General features: G+C 61.1%; 1 protein-coding gene across 1 annotated transcript; it reads right to left on the bottom strand.

Annotated features, from left to right (window-relative positions):
* Positions 1-5,528: 5,528 nt before the first annotated feature.
* On the bottom strand, positions 5,529-19,480 carry BPIFB3 (BPI fold containing family B member 3; the record flags this gene model as incomplete). The annotated part of the gene is made up of 15 exons (XM_081289185.1): positions 5,529-5,558; positions 6,332-6,408; positions 6,918-6,981; positions 7,684-7,726; positions 8,600-8,667; positions 9,277-9,447; positions 11,246-11,299; positions 12,711-12,890; positions 12,995-13,086; positions 13,750-13,810; positions 15,108-15,171; positions 16,431-16,571; positions 16,950-17,054; positions 18,717-18,873; positions 19,369-19,480. 15 exons carry the CDS (start codon positions 19,478-19,480, stop codon positions 5,529-5,531), a joined length of 1,419 nt encoding a protein of 472 aa, XP_081145311.1.

The following is a 19,480-nucleotide window of genomic DNA, read 5'->3' on the forward strand; positions in this document are numbered from 1 at the left end:
CCAGGACGCTGTGTCTAGTACACAGAGACCTTCAGTCCACCGCAGCTGTTGCTTTTGTTTGGGGACTATCCTACCAGACCTGGGCAGGGAATGCTCTGAGCCTGGAGGGGTCACACGTGTGTTTTGGGGTGATCTGGCTGACATCCGGTGACCTCCGTGTTGCTGCCCTTTGCCCGCCTCTCCCACTCCCTCTTCCCAGGCCACATTTGCCAGCCTCGGAGAGCAGAGTCGGACCAAACTGAAATGGTCGGTTTCAGTCCCTCCGCGTGTCTACTCTCTCCTCTTTTCCTTGTTTCCATTCTTTTGAATTCCAGGGAGTCTCCACGCTTCCCCTTCCATCTGCTCCCAGGAAAGTGTGGGAGACGCTTAATTATACTACAATGTGAAGGGCTGACACGTTCAGGTGGTTCCTCACCTCCCCAACCCTAGTGCCCAGAGAGCACTGTAGTCCAGACACAGTTAATGAGATGGGCACCAGGGCAGGAATTTCCAGCATCAACCAGCAGCTGAGGAGTGTCAGGGAGGTAACAGATGTCCCAGGAAGTCAACGTCCCTGGGGAAGACCAGCAGGGCCCTGCTCACGCAGATACCTGGCCCGACTCGGGCCTTTTGTAGGTACTTTTGAGGTTGCAGGCAAGATGCCCAAGCTCCGAGAGGGCTCACCCTGACATATCCCCAGTCTGGGACATTCTCCTGGTCACCTCCCAGGCCTTGGCCTCCCTTGCTGGCCTGAACCCAGGAAAGGGAAGGGAGTCCTCCTTACCCCTGGAGGCCCCAGCAGCTCGGTCCTGAGGATCCGGGTCACCAGGCCCTCTGCTTTGGAATCTGGCCACGATCAGCCCTTATATAGCAGCCTCCTGGGCCCGGAGGGGGGCGCACCGTGTAATTGTGGGATCAGAATTACGAGAGACCGGAACTCTGCAAATTGAGCATTGAGCCCCAAAACCACAAGGGCTTGTGGTTTGTGGCTAATTCCAAGACGTGTCGGCCCCGGATGGTGTCGCATGAGCCGGGCTTTATCATGATCGCTCCTGGTCTGGGCCGTTTCTGGGAATCCTGGGTAGGCCCCAGATGGGAGGCTGTGGATTCTAACCCCAAGACAGGCTCTGCCCGTTCCAGGTGGCATGGAGGTCAGGCTGGGTGCCCCAGATGGCACTCAGCGCCAGGGGACCCAGCCTCTGCTCCTCGGGCTGCTGGGGGACCAAGGCAGACAGACACGGCCCAGCTCCTCACGTTTAGGGCCGATCCGTGCACAGGCAGGTGTTCGAGGGTCTAGGCTTTTCCCCAAATATGTCATCATGACACTGTCACGCAAGCAGCCAATGAAAGAATTGTCCAGGGCGACCCGTCAGCCCACACCAGCTGGCCACAGCTGCCGTTTGCCCTGTCGCGTGCCTGGTCATACCGTCCACCCGGCCCCCAGCCCCTCTTTTATTTTTCATGCATTTCAAGGTCAGGTGCGGACACCGGCCTTCGCCCCATGGTCGACCACACCCACACGCACGCAACGTCTCCCTTCTGGGTCAAGTTTCCAGACTGTGAAATGTAGAGACCCTAAGCGGCCATTCGCAGAGTTTTGACGATTGTATGTCTCTGCCCCGGGGGCACCCACTGCCCCTCCAGGATCTGCAGGGACACGGCCCAGGCCCTCCCTTGGCATCCAGGGCTGTCCCTGCCACCGCCTGCTCACTCCCCCGGTCCCCTTCGCGGCACCCCCGGGCTCCCTGCAGTCCTACCCTCTGGGACGTCATCCTCCTTCAAATTCCACTGGTCAAGTTGTCACCCGCTACACAAAGCTTCCCACAGCGGCTCCCTTTCCTCTGGGCCACGGGGTCCCCTGGGCCCCCCGGGCCCCCCACTGAGGTGGCCTTTCTCCAGGCAGACCAGGTGTGGCCTCCCACACAAGTGTCCCCCCCTCCCTTGCTCTGGGGGTTCCCCGAGGCCCCCTGGGTCCCACCCCCGACTCCAGCCCGGCCCCTGTCCCTGGGTTTTCAGTGCTCCCTCTTCTCGGCCCCCTGCCACCTGCCACTTCTGAGGGACAGAGTGCTCTCTGTCCCCACCAAGGCCGGCTCTCAGGCTGCACCGAGTCCCGTGCTCCTGCCAGCCCTCCCCGGGCCACTTGCTCCCGCTGCTCCCAGGGAAGTTCTCCGACAGCCCAGCAGGGGTGATGTCACCACCAGCCTCCTCTGTCCCTGGGGCCAGCCTCGCTCAGGCATGCAGTTGCCCCATTGGCAGGGGGCACATCAAGGGCTGCTGTGCCTGCTGCCATCCCTTCTCCGCTTCAGGTGACAAGATGGCATCTGGGACCGTCCTGTCCTGCAAAGCTCTGAGAGCAGGCCCTGGCCTGCGGTGGGGCTCGGTGGGTGGTGTGTTCTCGCCACCTGGGGAGGCTTCGCGGCACGAGGAGGAAGCCCGGGCAGGGCTGCCTCACTGTCCCTTCGGGCACTCGAAGGGCTCTGGGCACAGGCACCTCCAAAGTCACACACGCCACCTGCACTACCCTTTCTAGCAGGGTTTCAAGGATTAGGTAGGAAACTTCTAGAATGTTCCTGAAGCCGCGGTGAACTGTAGCCCCTCTCAGCTCCGCCGTGGAAGCAGCCGCTTCTGCAGAGGGGTCAGTTTGGCCCGACCTGCCCTGAGCATCGCCCGCATGGCTGACTGTCCTCTGCACCTGTGCCCACCCGTGAAACAGGAGAGGGCTGGGCACCTCGCGGCCACCATGCTGTCTGAGTCCGCTGACCTGGGGCTCCTTGTTTAAAGTCCCTGTGGCTCCCCATTGCAGGGCACTTGGTTTGACCGCACTTGGTGTAACCGCTTGCTGAACAAACATTACAGCTTCTAAACCGAAGTAAAACCCAGAGGGGCCTCTCCCCACCTCCGGGCGCAGGGACCAAGTGGCACTGAAAACAGCAGAGGGCAGTGTGGGCACAAAGGGCGTGTCAGTCACCAAGGCTCCGTCCACCCCCAGCCCTGAGACCTGCCAGTCCCTGGTGGCCATCAGCTGATCTGTCCCCTGGGCTGGCCCTGGCCATCCTGAGAGGATTAGCACAGCCCTGGCGCCAGGGAGATCGCCCGGGCTTAGCACCCCAAAGGCCCCATTGTTTGGAGCTGGGGAGCCTGTGGGGGCTGGACGGAAGGACTTCCAGGTTCCCTGGGAGGTGATTCACCTTGAGGGTGACTCAACCATGCAGGGGGCCAAGTGGGCATGTGTGGGGTCACACAGGGGTTGCTGAGATCGGGAAACAGACCCACATCCACCACTGGCCCCTCCCTCAGCCCTCACCCCCCCTCATAAAAGGGGCTCCGGAGCTGAGTGCTGGGGGAGTTGAGTTCAAATCCCAACCTGTCACTGCCTGGCTGTGTGGCCTTGGTACACCACTTAACCTCTCTGTGCCTCAGTTTCCTCAAATACAGGGTGAAGGTAAACACAGTTCTTAGAAAGCAGGACTGATGTGAGAAGTTGATGACATAATGCACTTAAAGCTTCTAGGAGCATCTGTGAGCAGAGTCAGAGCAGCAAGGGAGCTTTTGGAGCAGGACCTGGGCTCTGAAATCAAGGTCATAAATACTGCTTAGAATCCTGCTCTCCCCCTTAGGAGCTCTCTGATTCTGCTTCTCAAAGCCTCAGTCTCCTTACATGTAAAATAGGATGTAAAGCATCTGACACAGTGTCTGGTATACAGTAGGTGCTCAATAAACATCAGTTGCTGTCACCACTACTCTATGCAGGTACTGGACTCACCATGGCATAGCTCTGTCCCTGACCTTGAGGAACTCTAGGTCAAGTGGGAGAATCAGCCAGGGCAGTGGCCAGGTGGGGCCTAATGGAGGGTCTGGCTCACAGGGCCCCACTCTCACTGTGGCCGAGTAGGTTCCTTACTGTGGCTTCTTATAAAGGCCAAGTTCACCCCCCTCTGTTCTTTCTCTCTTCCCCTTTGCCCTTCTGCCTTCTGCCATGGGATGACACAGTTCAAGAAGGCCCTTGCCAGATGCTGGTACCTTGATCTTGCTCTTCCTGGCCTCCAGAACCGTGAGCCAATAAATTTCTTTTCGTTAGGAATTACCCAGTTTCGGGCCCTCTGTCGTAGTGGCACGGAACTGGCCAAGACAGAGCCAGAGGAGAAGAGGCAGTTCTGCCCCCTCCATGCCCACCCAGGGTCCTGGTTACAGACAGCCTTGAACCTGACCCGGGGACTTGGGCCACTTCCTGTTAGAACTCGGATCCTGTAGCTGAGGCTGTCAGTGGACCAGAATGTCACATGAGGGCAAGAATGAGTGCGGCCAGCGGGTGGGAGAGCGGGGGATGGGGAGGAGCCGTAGGAGGAGAGGAGGTGGCACGGTGCTCTTGCTGATGAGGTGCCTTCCTGGATGCTGGTGAAACCCTCACGACCCTGTGACTGCATCTTCCTGGGTGACTGGTGAAGACACTGGGACTCAGATGACAGTGACCTGCTGGATGTCACATGGCCGTCCAGCAGACGCTCACTGAACCATGTGGGAATCAGGAGCCCCGGGAGAAAGGAGTCAGAGATGACCTCCACCGCGACACGCTCATGGGGGGTGTGGGGGGGTACCAGCCACACGAGGGAGGGAGGGCACAGGAGGGAGAAGGGAGGGACGATGGCCTCAGGGCTGCTCTTCCTGGTGGACAGGCCTTCAGATGGGCTCCAGCCCTCCACTTCCTGTCCCAGCCCAAATCCTCGGAGCCAGTCACCAAGATTTCAGGGGCACTCTGCCCTCAGGCCCACCTCCACATGCCAACAAGGGCCGCTCCTCACCAAGGAGGCCCGTCCTGAGCAGCCGACTGCACCCAGGACCCCGAGGCAGGACCAGCTCTCATCCAACTCTGCCTCTGTATGGCCTGCAGCTGCCCCTCTGCACCAGGGGCTCTTCCCCTATGGGTGTGTCCACGTCAGCTGTCCAGCCAACGGGGGCCTCCAGGACAGGACCAGCCTCACTCATTCCCGCCTCCTGGAGGGCCGGCTCCTCTTCTCCCTGGAGGGCCCACAGCCACCCTTCAAAGTCCAGCTGAAGTCCTTCTGAGAAGTGTCCCCAAGTCAGAGTCAGAGAGGGGCGTGGGCTCAAACTCAGAGCCAAAGATGGAGAGATGGAGGAAGAGGAGGAAGAGGAGGAAGAAGAGGAAGAGGAGGGGGGACGGGAGGAGAGAAGGGTCAGGAAGAAGGCAGGACAGGCACAGAGGCTACCCAGGCCAGCCAAGGGCTCCTCCTGCAGCTGGGGAGGACATCAGAGGCCGAGGCCAGGGCCAAGGTGCCCCGTGTGACTGGGGAACAGACCAGTCGGAGGCACTGAGATGGAGGAGCGGTTTATTGAAGGCTTGGGACTTGCACTGAGGCCTGGGGACTCTCTGAAGCAGTCCCAGCCCAGGCCAAGGCCAAGCTAAGTGGACCTGGGTGGATAGGGACACTTATATTGTCACCAACACAGACGAGAGACCGGAGGGAAGCTGAGGCCAAGGGGCAGGTGGATAGGGCTCTGGAGGTCATGGGGGGGTGGAGGCCACTTCAGTCTCAGGATGCCACCGTCAGTACCACAGCATTCTGCCGGGAGCAAGAGTGCTCAGTGAGGCCCTGGGGACCTTGTACCCACGTCCCTGCCTCGCCCCTGTGCCTGGGCCACCGGTTATCCCCACCTCCACCCTGGCCAGCACTGACGGCAGTCACTCATTGAATGACTGCATGGACAAATGCAGAAATGGTGGATAAGGGACCCCCCCAGTGTGGGACAGGTTGCTGATTTAAGAGACTCAAGTTCAAGTGCTATTTCTGCCACAAGGCTGGGTGACCTTGGGCCAGAAATTTGATTTCCCTCAGCCTCATCTGGAAAAGGGGACCCCTGCTCTGCCCACCTCCCAGAGTAGTTCCAAGAATCAGAGTTTTGCTGGTTTGATCAGGATTGTGAGGCTGTGCTAATCTTCAGCACAGTGTCACAATCTATTAGTCATGTCTGTCACTAGCACAGGATAAGGGAGAAAGAGCAAAGGTCCTTGCTACCCATGGACCAGCAGAACGGTGACTCCATGAGGAAATCTGAGCTTCCATTCTCCTGGGGAGACAAACTAGAATCCAACAGAATTTGTCTACCCAGGGCGGATTCTGATCGATTGGTGATGTCTGCCAGGGCAAGCTGGTAAGAAGCGGTACCCGCGTGCCACAGAGCCTCCATTCCTGAGCTAAGCAACTTGTAATTCTCTGAGACATTTAGAAAATGATGGAAGGACCAAACCCAGAGGATGAGGTGGAGCATTGCCCCAGGAGTGTCAAATAGGGCTGTCCCGACACCAGCTTAAGGCCCCTCTGCTTGGGAAACTCACCTCAATGATCTGCAAAACCGAATTGGCAAAATTGACATTGAGAATCTTGGGCAAGGGAATTCCAACTGCCAAGTCCACTGTGAAGGAGGAAGAGTTGGAAAAAAGAAGCTGTGGAGGGCAGTCTCAGAGCCAGGGAGGCTTGGATCCTGCTGACCTTATTCTAGAACTTTCCTTGGACCAGCTCATTCTCTTCCTATGGGGCAAACTCCTATTCAACCTCCTACACCCCAACAAGAAAGTCCCTTTTCTGTATTGTGTCAGTGGCTCCCCTCAGCCAAGCCCCCCACAGCCTCCATCAATCCCTTGCCCGCCCTGGGTCACCTATTTGGAATCGCGTGTTTCACGGTTACTTCCCACTGGGAAGGTGGGTGCTTCTGGCTGGCCCAGCTCAGCTCAGTTCTTGGGGCCTGGTGTGGTGTAGGTAGGTGCGAGTCAGTGGGGTGTGAGTGGAGAGGGTGGCGCCCTGGTTCCTGCATCTTACGAGTGGGGACCAACCCCTCTCTGGCTTCTGTGTCCCCATCAGAGCCATGGGCAAGGCAACAGGTCAGACATTCTGTGACCAGGAAGAGAGCAGAGGGGGCCGTACCGTTGAGCTTCTGCACATAGGTGGCCTGGAGCACATCGCTGAGCCATTTCTCCAAGCGGGAGACCTGCAACGGGGCACGGCAGCGCTGGGCCGCGGGGAGCAGCACCCTTGCCCAGGGAGGGACATCCCCAGGCCCCGCTGAGCCTCCCGAGGCCTGCGGACGCAGCCCTGGTGCTCGCAGGGCCCAGGGTGTGGACAGTCTACCACGGACCCCGAAGGGGCCTCTGGGAGTGAGGCTGGCTTCACCCTCCACCCATGACCCAGGTGTCCTCCTGGGAGGGTCTGCGGGGCCTGGAGTGGCACGTGGGGACATGAAGTACCCGAGAAGAGGGAAGCGTCCTGGCTCCCGTGAAACCGTGGGGTCTGATCTGAGGCTCCTGTCAGTTCAGGGGCCTGGGAATGTTCTAGAACTTGGGACCGTCTCGACATTCCAGAGCCTCAGAACTCTGTGAGAAGCAGGAACCCAGGGCCCAGTGGAGCCCGGAGTGTGGGAACGTCCTGAGTTGGGGACCTCGTTCCTTCCGACCGTCGGGCCCTAGAGGTCAGCAACTCTGAGGACCTAGGACCTCGAGATTCCCTTTCCTGGATGGACACAGTGACCCCCACAGATGGGCCACACACGCCCTCCCACTTGCCCACTATGGCCTGTTGGAGGAGAGGCCAGCTGAGGCCAGCTCAGACAGGCTCGTGACACGTCCCCAACTCCTTCCTATGCTCTGTCCGAGACCCTGACCTCCCCAAGCTTCTCCCGCTCCCAGGAACTTACGTCGAAGGTGTTGGTGATGGACGAGGCCAGCTTGAGGCTGAGCCTGGCAGAGAGAAAAGGGAGACTGGGCCTGCGGAGGCGCTCTGCCCCCGCCTGCCCAGGCCGCTCTCCAGGATCGGAAATGGGGCTCTGGGGCCTGCGCGGCCGCTCGCCAGCCTTGCCCAGGGCCTCAGTTTTCCTACCTGCAAAATGGACTGGAAGGGACATGACGTCTCTTCTGGGACGTCACAACCACCCCCTCTGACCCCATGGCCTTGGAGCCAGACCCTGGGTCAGCAAGTGGCCCTCCCCAGACTGAGCACTGGACACAGGAGGCCCCATATACAGCAGGTGCTCACTAAAGGCAGCGAACCATTGAAGGATCACAGCTGGCCCTCATGCAGGTGGCCAGGGCCTAGACCCACGTCCCCACCTCCTGACGGCCTGGGAGGGGAGGCCCAGGCTGCCACCTGCTCCCAGGGCCACCTGCGACGTGAGCCGGGGCCGCAGAGGCTCTGCCAACTGTAAAGTGCTGTGCACGTGTAAGGAAGGGCCCTCACGGCCACTGTCACCTTAGCTGTCATGACTGTCAGGATGCCGGGTCACCAGAGACGGGAGGTTAGAGAAAGAGCTGGTCCAAGGAGAGGCGAAGCTTTGGACAACACTCTGGGACCACTGTCCCCAAGGCCAGCCTTTGGGGCTGACACCGCAGGGCTCTGGGCTCTGTGTCCTGAAGGCAGCCGTGGCCCCCGGAGCAGAGAAGGGGCAGGGGAGGCGGCCCCCAGAGCCCCATCTGCCCCCAGCTCCTCCCCTGCAGAGTGGCCACATCGTCCCCTCCTGGGCTGATCCTCCCATGTGCCACAAACAGCAGGCGGCCCTGTCCTCGGCTGCCCCTAACTCTTGTTCCCAGACACAGGTCCCCAGGGCCCCACATTACCGTTCCAGGGACAGGGAGATGTGCAGCTTGGTGGCCGAAGGAGCCAGCTGGGCTTTGAGGGTCAGCGCCTGCGTGGGGAAGTGCACAGAACCGTGCATGGGGCCAGGGCTCTGCCACCTCTTCCCCCAGTGAACCCGCCGAAGCCCTACTGGGCGCTGGAACCGGAGCCAGGATCCGCGGCTGCGGGGACTAGAGGGACCCCCTCTAGCCTGCAGGTGGGGGAGGCGCCCCCACCAGGGACGAGGCGTGAACAGAGGAAGGCGAGGGCGGGCCCTGCCCCAGGTCAGCAGCAGTCCCGCAGGCCGGGTGACCGAGGCAGTGGGCAGGACACCAGGCTCAGAGCTGGGCCTCGGGAGTCGGGTCAGCGGGCAGCAGGGGGCCCGTCTCAGCCCCCTGTGTGACTGGGGACCAGGGAGGGGGCTGGAGGAGGCACACTGGAAACGGGGGCGTCCACGAGAGAGCTGAGCAGGGAGGCCACAGAGGTGTGGCTACTCCTAGGTCCCCAGAAACCAGAGGGGACAGGCCTGGGGCTGGTCAGAGGTGCGAACCACAGGCGTCCAGCCAGCCGATGACGGTGACAGGGCTGCCCTGCATGGGGCCTCCACCTGAAATCAGGGAAAGGTCCCCAGGGCCATGCAGGACCCGGGGCCAGGTCCCCTCCTGCCTGAGCCACTGACCCCATTCAGCTCGAAGAGGAACTCGGGGCTCCCTCCAGGGACCGCGAACAGCACGCGGATGCTAGCTGGGATGGAGACGGCGGCCTTCTTGTTCTGGAGCGTGATGATGGGGACTTCCTTCACCCGCAGAAAGAGCAGGAGGTGCTGGCCTGGGGGCAGCTTCCCCAGGGCCTGAGAGGGACAGGAGCAGAGCAGGGGCGTGAGAGCCGCCGAGAGGCCCCGACTAGAACCAATGAGTCAGTCAACAAACACTCCTCCAGCAGCCCCAGGGCCCCAGGGCCCCAGGACTGTGCTGAGGTCCTGACCCACGCGGGCCTTGTCTCTGCCTCCATGAGGCTGACACCCAGGTGGAGACAGACTTTAGAGCCACCAAGGCCGACTCCTTCACTCAGGAAGGGGCAAAACCCTTCCACGCAGAGCTCGCCTGGTGCACCCCCTGCCTCCCGCTCATCTCGCCTCGCCCTCCACTGCTGGCAGCCTCCTCCCCATTCCAGGCTCACTGGCCATGGGCAGTTCCTCCAACCTGCCACCCTGCTCCTGCCTCAGGGCCTTTGAACCTGCTGCTGCCTCTCCTGGAAAGTCCCCAGGTGACTGCCTGGTTTCCTCCCTCCCCTCTTTCGTCTTCTGCTTAAATGCCACCTCAGCGAGGCCTTGCAGAACACCCTGGGTAAAAAGCACCAGCCCACACCCTGACAGGCTGTAACCAATCCCTCACCCTCCGTACTGCTTGCAGTCTGTCTGCAGCTCCCAGACCCCAGGGCCTTTGCCCAATTTTCACTGTTGTTCCTTTTGTGTCCTCAAGGGCAGGTGGGTCCTGAACCAGCACAGGGCACAGGGCCTGGTACTAGGGGGCTCGTAGAAGTGACAGGAATTGTGGAATCACAGGAGGACACTCCCAGGTTGGAATCTGGGGCTCTGTGGCTCAAGCCCAGGCTTCCCGAGAGGCAGAATCAACCAGGCCAGGAATCTCCAGGTCCACCCTCACGGTCCACAGAACCTGAAGCCACAGAGCGCCACTCAGAGCTGCAAGACTCCAAGGGCTCAGGCTCCAGAGCGGAGCCCAGCCTCCCTGCTCCTGAGGGGGACACTTTCCAGCTGGCTGCACCCACAGATCCCCACTCTAGCTGCCCCTGCCTGTCCCAAGGCCCTCTCCATCATCTTACAACTCCAGCCCTCAGAAAGTTCTTCTGAATGTCTAACCCCAGTCCACTCCTTCCCTAAGACTCCTCCCATGCCCTTTAGCTAAGGGACTCAGAGAAGTGGTAGCCCCAACCTTAAGCCCCAAGGCTGCTTTCAATCACCACCTTTAAGAGCTCACAGAGTGGATCCTCTGCACCCCCAAACATGGCTGCCACCTGCATCCTCTTGGTGAATACCCGAGCTCTCTGGCCTCTGTCAGAATCTGTTTTTCTATAAGGACCATGTAGTAGTCATTTCTACTTTAGTCCGAATTCAGATCCTCACAGTTGTAAAGTGGCTGCTTCAGCCTCAGCTGAATGAATGGGAAAGCTGAGGCCAGGCCCTGGGACCATGTGTTAGGCCTGCCTCCCGCCTCCCTGCCTCCCTGTCCCCTGCCTCCCTGCCTCCCTGCCTCCCTGTCTCCTCTCCCTTTTCTCCCCTCTCCAACTGGTGCCCTGCAACTTCTCACTGGGGAAGGAGGAGACAAAGATCAAGATGAAGTAAGGCACTTGGAGGAAAGAATCTCCTGATCTCTGCCTGGTAGAGAAGCAATAGCCGTAGAAAAATGCCCGGTTGGCTCCTTGGGGCCGGAAAACCTGGTCCTCCCCTCTCTAAGCAAAACCTGCTATCAGGAAGGGACATGGCGTCAGTCTTTCACACTGTAGTATGAATTTGGATTCAGCATTCCCCACAGCTGCTGGAAGGCTGTGTTGAGAACGATTCTGGAGGCCACTCAGCCTCAGTGGGGGAAGGAGCCACAGTGATCAAAGCCCCTGAGAGGGCCACTCACCTCAGGGGCCAACGCTGCCAGGTCTGTGGTTGACAGTGGGACATTGTTGGGAACCTGGGCCGGAGACCAAATGGGAGAGAGAGTTGGTGTGAACACAGAAATGGGCCGAGGAGCCCCGGGGCACGTAGAGCAGTTGTGTCCCTCCGTCCCCATCGTCTGCCTGGCACACATCTCGACAAACACTTGGGGTGCTGTGAGCCCGCGATTCCTGAGCACCCACTGCACGCCAGGTCCAGGTGGGCTTCTCCCGCCTTCACGCACCTCCCTGGACGACGCCTCCTGACCTAAGGCTCTTGCCCAGGGTGAAACTGAGCGGGGCAGGCCGGCGTCAGAGGCCTCGGACTGCCCTGCCGAGCGCGGGATCTGAAGGCCGGGGACCGGCCTCGGACCCTTTGCCTTTTATCCAAATACGAATTTCCTCCCACGTTTACAAACCAGGAGGTTCTATATAAATCTGCATTTCTGCCTAAAAAGGTGGAGAAGATGGTCACCCTGGGCCTGGACCCGCCCCTGGGGCAGCTGAGCGGCAGGTGGCCAGTTCACGATGGCCCCGCATCCCGTCCCCTGGTGGCGAGACCCTGCGAGCTGCACAAGCCCCTTCTCAGAACAGAGCTGTTCCCACGGGACAGTCACAGGCACGCTGCGCGGGAGGGTCCCAGGCATCCAGCACACCTGCGAGGGCAGAGGCACCAGGGCCTCTGAGGGCCTCTCGTGCCACAGAACTCAGCTGCCCACACCCACACGCACAGGGTGCTCCCACGAACACGCTAACCCCAGCGTGTCTGCCCGGCATGACCATGCCCATCCCCAGCTGAAAGACACCTGCTTCCCAACTGGGGGTCCGGCCCAACCTCCCCGAGGCCACCTCTGCTCTCGAGACCCCACCTACAGAAACTGAGGGGCCAACCTCCTCCCCTGGGCCTGAGCTGGGGAGCCCAAGGAGCTCAGAGCCCACTGCCTCCCGGGAAGGCTGGGGCCGAGAAATGGATCTGCGCGGGTCTGTGGCCTGGGCCGTCTGACCCACAGGGTTATGAGGAGCCAGAGGGCAAGCAGAGAATCCCTAGGATTCAGAACAAAAGCACAAGCGACCTCCCGCAGGCATAACCCAATCTTTCCAACTCCAGTCTGCCCTTGAGAGAGGAGTGGAAATGTCAGCCACTCACACTTGAGTATAAAATGAGCTTAGACTCAAGAAGGACTCCAAGGTCAGAAGGGGCCTCCTTGCCTAGACCTGTTTGGACCAATCGAAGTGACCCCCTGGAGTGCTGAGTGGAGAGGGGTTCAGAGGTCTCACTGAGGCTTCACTTGCCACACAGCGAAGTGGCAAATGTCCTCCCCAAGTACAGAGCCGGGCGCACGCGCTGTCAACTTGTCAGCTTTCCCGTGTTACGACGGGTGGCAGGCTGCTTGGTGATGTGTGGCCGGTCAGCTCGGCCTGGCCATGGCTCCCCAGGAGGACACTCACCAGCTCAGGGGTGAGGTCTATGTTGAGGGCACCGTTGGCCTGCAGCAGTCCGAACACAGTGTTGAAGAGGTACAGCGGCACTGTCACCTGCGACGTGTGGTCATCTTTGGGGGGCACCTTGACTGGGACGTGGGGCTTGGGGAAGTCAATGACATCACCAGCTACGCTCTTCACGATGGGCTGCAGGGACAAGGGTCTTTGGCTGCCCACCCCCTGGCCTTGACCCAGCGTCCCCACCCATACCACACCCTGGGTCCAGGGGGGACCCCCGCCCTGGCACTCACGTTGATGTCCAGCTCTATGTACTGGTTGGAGATGAGCGGCAATGTGGCCAGCGAGAACTCCACGGACCCCAGAGCCCCCAGGGGCACCAGGCCTGTTGGGGACAAGACAGACAGAAATGCCCTGGGAGCCTGTCCCCGGCAATAGCGGCCCCGGCACCTGCCCAGCGCCTGCTGCTGGCCTAGCGCTGCCCCGAGCCCTCGCTTGGGTGCCACTGTCATCACATCTCACAGAGGAGGAGACTGGGGCCCGGAAGTCACCCGCCCAAGGCCACACAGCGAAGTGGCAGAGCCAGGAGCTGGTCCCCTGATGTGGCCACCTGCCCTTCACATAGCACCACAGGTGGAGTCACCTGCCGGTCCCCTCCTCCTCCTCCTGGCCACATTCTGACATTCTCCAAAGCCCCTTAGTGAGCCCCAAAGGCACCCACGCAGGGCACTGGGAGCTGCGGGCTCTGGGGCCTTGGTCACCCTCCTCGAGCTCTCTGGGCCTCAGTCTTCTTGTCTGTCCCCTCCTGTCTGACTACAGGGGCTGACCAAGGGGCTCAGCAGATGTCGCTCTGCAGCACCGACACGTGGAGTCCGCTGAGGACACCGAGCGCCACCCCTGGCCCTAGGCCTGCACCAGGGTCCCCCAGCCCCCCAGGGCAGCCTCCTCAGTCTGCCAGGAAAGGGAAGGTTCAGGGCCCTGCCTCCGGCCACCCTCAGGGCCCGCTGCCCTGAAGTGACAAGAGGGAGGACAAGGGACCCCAACCTACCCAGAGCAGCCCCCAGGAGCTCATTCACGACGCCCAGCACACTGTCCACCACGGGGCACAGCTGCGGAGGCAGAGACAGGAGCCATGAGCCAGAGCCCCGGGTGCAGGAGCCAGTGCTTTTCCTCTAAGTGACCTGCCCCGTGGTTCTGGCACCAAGGGAAGGCAGATGTGGGGACAGGTGGGAACACACAGGTGGGGCAGTGAGGGGCCCAGAGGGGCCCAGGCCCATTCCCCCTGTCACACAAGCCCCATTAGGAACCCCCAAGGTTGCTGGGGAAACAGGGGATACATTTCCATGGCCAGCAAGGGCGTGCCTGAGGAGGCAAAGGTGGTGGCCATCCCTGTCCAGTCACTTGGGCCTACTGCTGGGGTAGAGAAGAAAGGCCAGCTGCCCGGGCTCTCTGCAGAGTGGGCTGCCCCAGCCCGGGGCCTCCAAGTTGGGCTGGTCAGGGGAATGAGGGAAGCGCAGGGGCTGGCGGGTGGGGACTGGCCGGGTGGGGACTGGCCAGGTGGGGACAGCCCGCTGCCCTGCACTGCTGGGTGCCCTGCGGAGCGAGTCCCAGTCAGCCAAGGCAGCCAGGGTGCTGCCAAAGGACTCCGACAGCCTCTCTGAGACCCAGAGCTCAGCTTCTGGCTGGAGGACCCCGTTAGGGGATACAGTGTAGATGCAGCCACACGCCCTTGTTAAGGAGGGGGCCTGGTGGGGACCCTGCACTGGGCGTGACCTCCTCCTGCAGCGCTTCTTCAAGCCCCAGGCAGAGTTGCCAGCCCCAGGTCCCCGTCTCCCTGCCACCTGCCATGTCCCCCTGTTCGAGAACCCAGGGGGAGCCCAGCCTGCTGAGTGGGGGAGGCCTGACGGTCACTCTCTGTGGGACCCGGGTTTGTCGCTCCCCCACCCTCGGTGAATAGCGTTGGGCCACACCCAGTTGCAGTTGCCCCCTGAGGGAAGCCAGGCTTTGGCTGGCCATGGTCACACATCACCCCTCACACACACGTCACCCCCCGGGGCAGATGAATCACAATGTGGAAGAATATTCCCGAGTGGCCTTCTAGAGGTGATCTCCAAGCACAGGCTCCACTTAGAACAAGGGACCCGATTTTAATCTAAAGGTCCTTTAAAGAAAAACCAAGTCAATAATAACTCGTGGCAAAGACAGGGTGGGGGGAAAGAGGCAGATTTGGGGGCAGGGTCCCTCGCCACCTGGAGGTCTGGGGAGGCTCTGCCCAAGTGTCCCCAGACCAGCAGGTGGTCCCTGGGGGCCAGGTGGCTTGCAGGTGGGAGGGGAGGAAGTGCCACCTGATCCTGCCCCAGAGGCCCTACCCACAACCAGGGAGGGGCCGGGCCCAGGGCCACTCACCATTCCTGGCAGCACCTTGAACAGCGTCTGCTCGACGACCCCAAAGAGTGGCGCGGGCAGCAACCTAGGCAGGGAGACAGTGAGGCTGCGGTGGCGGCACAGGAACAGTGCCACGCGGGTGTTGGGGAGGGTGGGCGCTGGGCTCTGCATTGTCCCCTCTCTTGGTGGGTGGGCTGGGGCTCTGTGGACCTGGGCGTAAACCTTGCCCTATCTCGCCGCGGGACCAGGGGCCGGCCTTAGGTCCCCCCTTTGGACAGTGTCTGCTTTGCTTGGTTGCTGCGGCCCCATTAAGTGACAGCGGCACGTGGGTAGTGTGCCACGGTGTTCAGTAATGTCTGTCCCCCTGTCTCCCCGACATTGCAGACAAGGAACATGCGGGTCTGGAACGGCACCGTGGGGTGCAGGGCCGCAGCCCCACAGAGCCACAGCCTCACAGAGCCACAACCACAGGGCACCCACACCGTGCTGGGCTCCCCTTCCCACCGCCCTCCCCAAGCCCCAATGGCCCAGAGAAGCAGGACGGAGCCTCTGGAGTCCAAGAAACTCAGCCCCTCCTGGGTCTCCTCATTCAGGTCCATCTGGGGACAGGAGCAGCAGGGTCACCCTATTCCTGGGAGCCCTCTCAAAGCTGTCGCATACTTGTCACTGATCAGAGCCATTCAACAAACACGGGGACAGCGCTGGCCTTGGGCTGGAAGGTAGACACAGGAAGGGGGCGGGAAGGGTGCCCCAGAAGTCGGTGCCGAGCACCACGGAAGCCTGGACCTCAGCAGAGACCCACTCCTCTCCATCTCTGCCTCATCAGTGGTGTGACCTTGGCAAGTCCTTGCCCTCTCTGCATCTCCACTGTCCCATGGGAATGGCATTCAAAAAGTGTAGGGAAGCCCACCCATCCCTGAGGGCCCCACGGGAAGGAGGAATGTAACAGTGTTTTCCGGATAGTTCTGTCCCACCCCTGGGGTACAGATGGGGACACTGAGGCCCCGACCAGGGGGAGGGTCCTCTGAGGTCACACAGCAAGTCAGGGGCAGAGCCCGACCTCTGATGTGCCACAGCAGGGACAGAGCTTGGAGCAGCTGCAGAGAAGGGGTGACCCCCTGGCCAGCTCTGTCAGGGATGCAGGATCCCGGGGGCTGGGGGAGGAGGACGCCCAGAAGTGGGCAGGAGTCCTGTCGGAGGGACCTCAGTCTGTCCATCTGTGTAGGGGCGTGACCCCACCCAGGGGGATGGGGGCAGGGTGAGTCCAGGCCGACCGGGGCGGACCCAGAGGTGTCTAAGGCCCCCACCGCCCCAGAGGTGGGGACAGGGAGCAGGGCGACTCACCCCGACAGCAGGCTGATGTGGCCCAGGAGCGTGCTGCAGCGCTTGAGGATGAGGATGGGTGTCCCCCGCGGGCTCACACCCAGAGCCACCCGAGACGACACGTTCACCTCCACGCCCAGCTGCAGGAGGCCCCCCAGGGGGCTGCGAGACCGGGCACTGGGGCGTGGCCGGGCTGCCAGGCCCCACCCACCAGGCCACGCCCCAGCCGCGCCCCGACCACGCCCACCCCGGGTGCAGACTGGCCCTGAGCTGGGCGGCCAGGCTGAGGGTCGAGTGGGCTGCCGTGTCTGCACGTCCCTGGTCCCACTCCTCCCACCCGCTCCCCTGAGGCCTGGGCAGTGGAGGGGGTCTGGAGAGGGCCAGATGGGAGTCCATGGGTCAGTGGGCAGTGGTCTCTGGGGAGGGGAGCGGGACAGTAGGGTGGGAGTCCCTTGGGAGGAAGCAGGCTGGGAGGTCGGCAAACAGGAGGGGGCTGCCCCCCAACAGTGCGGTAGGCGCAGGCCCCCAGGGCACACTCACCCAGAGCCATGCAGGCCCACTTTGGTGTGCAGGCACAGCTGCACCCCAAAACCTGGCAGCAGCCTCAGCGACACCTTGGGCAGCGTGAGTTCCTCAATCTTCAGCCTGAAGAGTGGGGGGAAGCACTGCTCACCCCAAACCCCACTCCCCTCCCCACCAGGGGCCAGGACCACCCTGGACCAGGCAGGGCAGAGCCTCTCCCAGGTGGGTCTCCTTGTCACCTTGAACTTGCAGAGCCACCTGTGAAGGCTTGGGCCAGTTACTTCACCTCCTGGCTTCAGTGTCTGTAAAGTGGGCGGCACTCGCAGGGGTGAGGGAAAGACAAGTGGGGAAAGGGGGTGCAGACTCGGTGCAGTGTGTGCTCGGTACATCTCCCACCATCCTGGCCGTCAGCGGTCCTCCCCGCCTGTCCCCACAGCCTCAGCCCTGGTTTGGCCTCTGACCTTGGCATTGCCCCCACCTGCACCCCCCAGGCTCCACATACACATAACCCAAGGGACCTCTGGGACAAGCCTCTCTTGGGTCATTGTCATTACCTGCTCTGTCCTCCGGGTGTCTGCCCAGGTAATGACCTGACTTTTCATTCCACAGTCCCTCCTGGCTAGAGTGACCCTCCCCCAGGAAGCCTGCCTTGCTTGTCTTGGCCACAGGGAGACACCCTTTGAGTGGCTCCTGTCTTTCTGGGCCGCTCCATCACTGTTTGAACTCATGGGATTGTCAGTGGCTCCCCGAGGTGAGGACAATGTCGGGTTCAGGCCCAGCCTCACCCCGCAGGGGGCTTCTCCGGCGGGAGACATATTTAATCCAAGTACGACAGCAGGTATCAAGGACTCGCTGTTCCGGGCGCTATTTCAACAGCTGGACACAGTGACAACCCCATGAGTAGCTTCTGACTGTGCAGCCAGCGAGGCCACCCAGGTCCCAGCACTGCCCGGGCTTCAGCCTTCTGGGGGACTCTCTTGGACATTCCACCAACCATCGACTGATGTCCCCTGGGCTTGGCCAGGCAGCATGGCTTGTGATACACACCGACACTGTCCCCTCCTGCCCCAGGTCAAGGAGTGTGCCGAGGACCTCAATCTCTTCACATGCTAAGCGCAGTTGATAATTGTCCTGTCCCCAGACTCAGCAGGACAATTCACTCACGATGCTCAGCACAGTGCCACACAAAGAAACCTCGGGCAACGGTCACTAAGTTCCAGACATTAGCTATTATGTGACATGTCTCATTCACTCCTTCAAAAATATGTGGGAAACGCCTGCTATGTGTCAGGCCCTATTTATGATATGGGGACACAGCAGGGAACCATCCAGATAAAGATCCTTCCTACCCTGGTTGGGGTTTATGATCTACTAGGAGAGAAAAAACCCAAACCAGAAAAGTGTGTCGTGTAAGGGAAAGTGGCATGTCCCCTGGAGACCTTGAAGGTGGGCAGGGTGGGGGGGAAGGAGGAGATAATCAGGACAGGGTTCTTGAAGGAGGTTATTTAGGGAGCCATGCAGATACCTGGATTAGCCCAGAGAGGTTAAGCAATCTGCTCTGGGTTACCCAGCAAGTAACTAGAATTGACTCCAGTGTGGGACCTCAATCACTGTGGCCTGTGGCCCTTCTTGTCCTGCCAGGCACGCAGTACAGGAGTTATGTTCCCGCCCTTCCTGCTCCACTCTCACGTCCAATTAAAGAGACCATCTCCCCTCGATTTCCTGAAGCAGGAGACATCCTGTAGGGTACACAGGTGGGCGTCCCCGGGCCCCGCAGGGACTCACCCAGACAGCTCCTCCACGACCCCAAAAATCCCTCCGTAGCTCAGCAGGCCGCCTCCTCCAAGCAGCCCTCCTGAGCCCAGGAGACCCTGGTTCACAGATGTCACTGTCCCCAGCACGTTCTGCAGAATGGGTCCCCCAACCAGCGAGTTCTGAATGGCTGCAGAGAAGGCAGGTATAGAAGATGCTAGAACTCCATCCCCACCCAGGACCTCGCATCCGCCCCTCCTCTGAGCTGCGGGAAAACAATTGTTTTGGTCAGAATTGACCTGGAGGTCATCCTCCAATGACAGCCACGGGGGCTGGTGACAACCCTCTGCCTGGCACCCTGAATCTCATGACCCTCCTTCATTATGCAGATGGGTAAACTGAGGCCCAGAGGAGTGGGGACTTGCACAGGACAGTGCAGAAGATCAACCCAGGGCCCACAGTGTGGCTCGGACTCTGGATCCTGGGCACCAAGAAGGACAGGAGCCCGTGGCCACTGGGGGGTTGATGGCGATGGAGGAAGCCACCTTGAGGCCCCCAGGCCTGGCTCTGGGCAGAGGGGGAAGGGCCGGGTGCAAAGCACCACTGAGAGGCTGGGACAGGTGGTGTCCCCTGAAGGGCTCTGTTTGCCCCTCTTCGGCTGCACCCCTGAGGCCGCCCGGCTCACCTTTGCCGAGCTCGTCCTTGTCGATGCGGGCCAGCGTGCCCACCGTCTCCAGCAGCCCGTGGCTGGGCGCGGCCAGGCCCCAGAGCAGAAGCAGGCAGCACAGGCCCAGCAT

The sequence above is a fragment of the Spermophilus citellus genome (assembly GCF_964194105.1).
Source record: "Spermophilus citellus genome assembly, chromosome: 4".
Classification (NCBI taxonomy): Eukaryota; Metazoa; Chordata; class Mammalia; order Rodentia; family Sciuridae; genus Spermophilus; species Spermophilus citellus.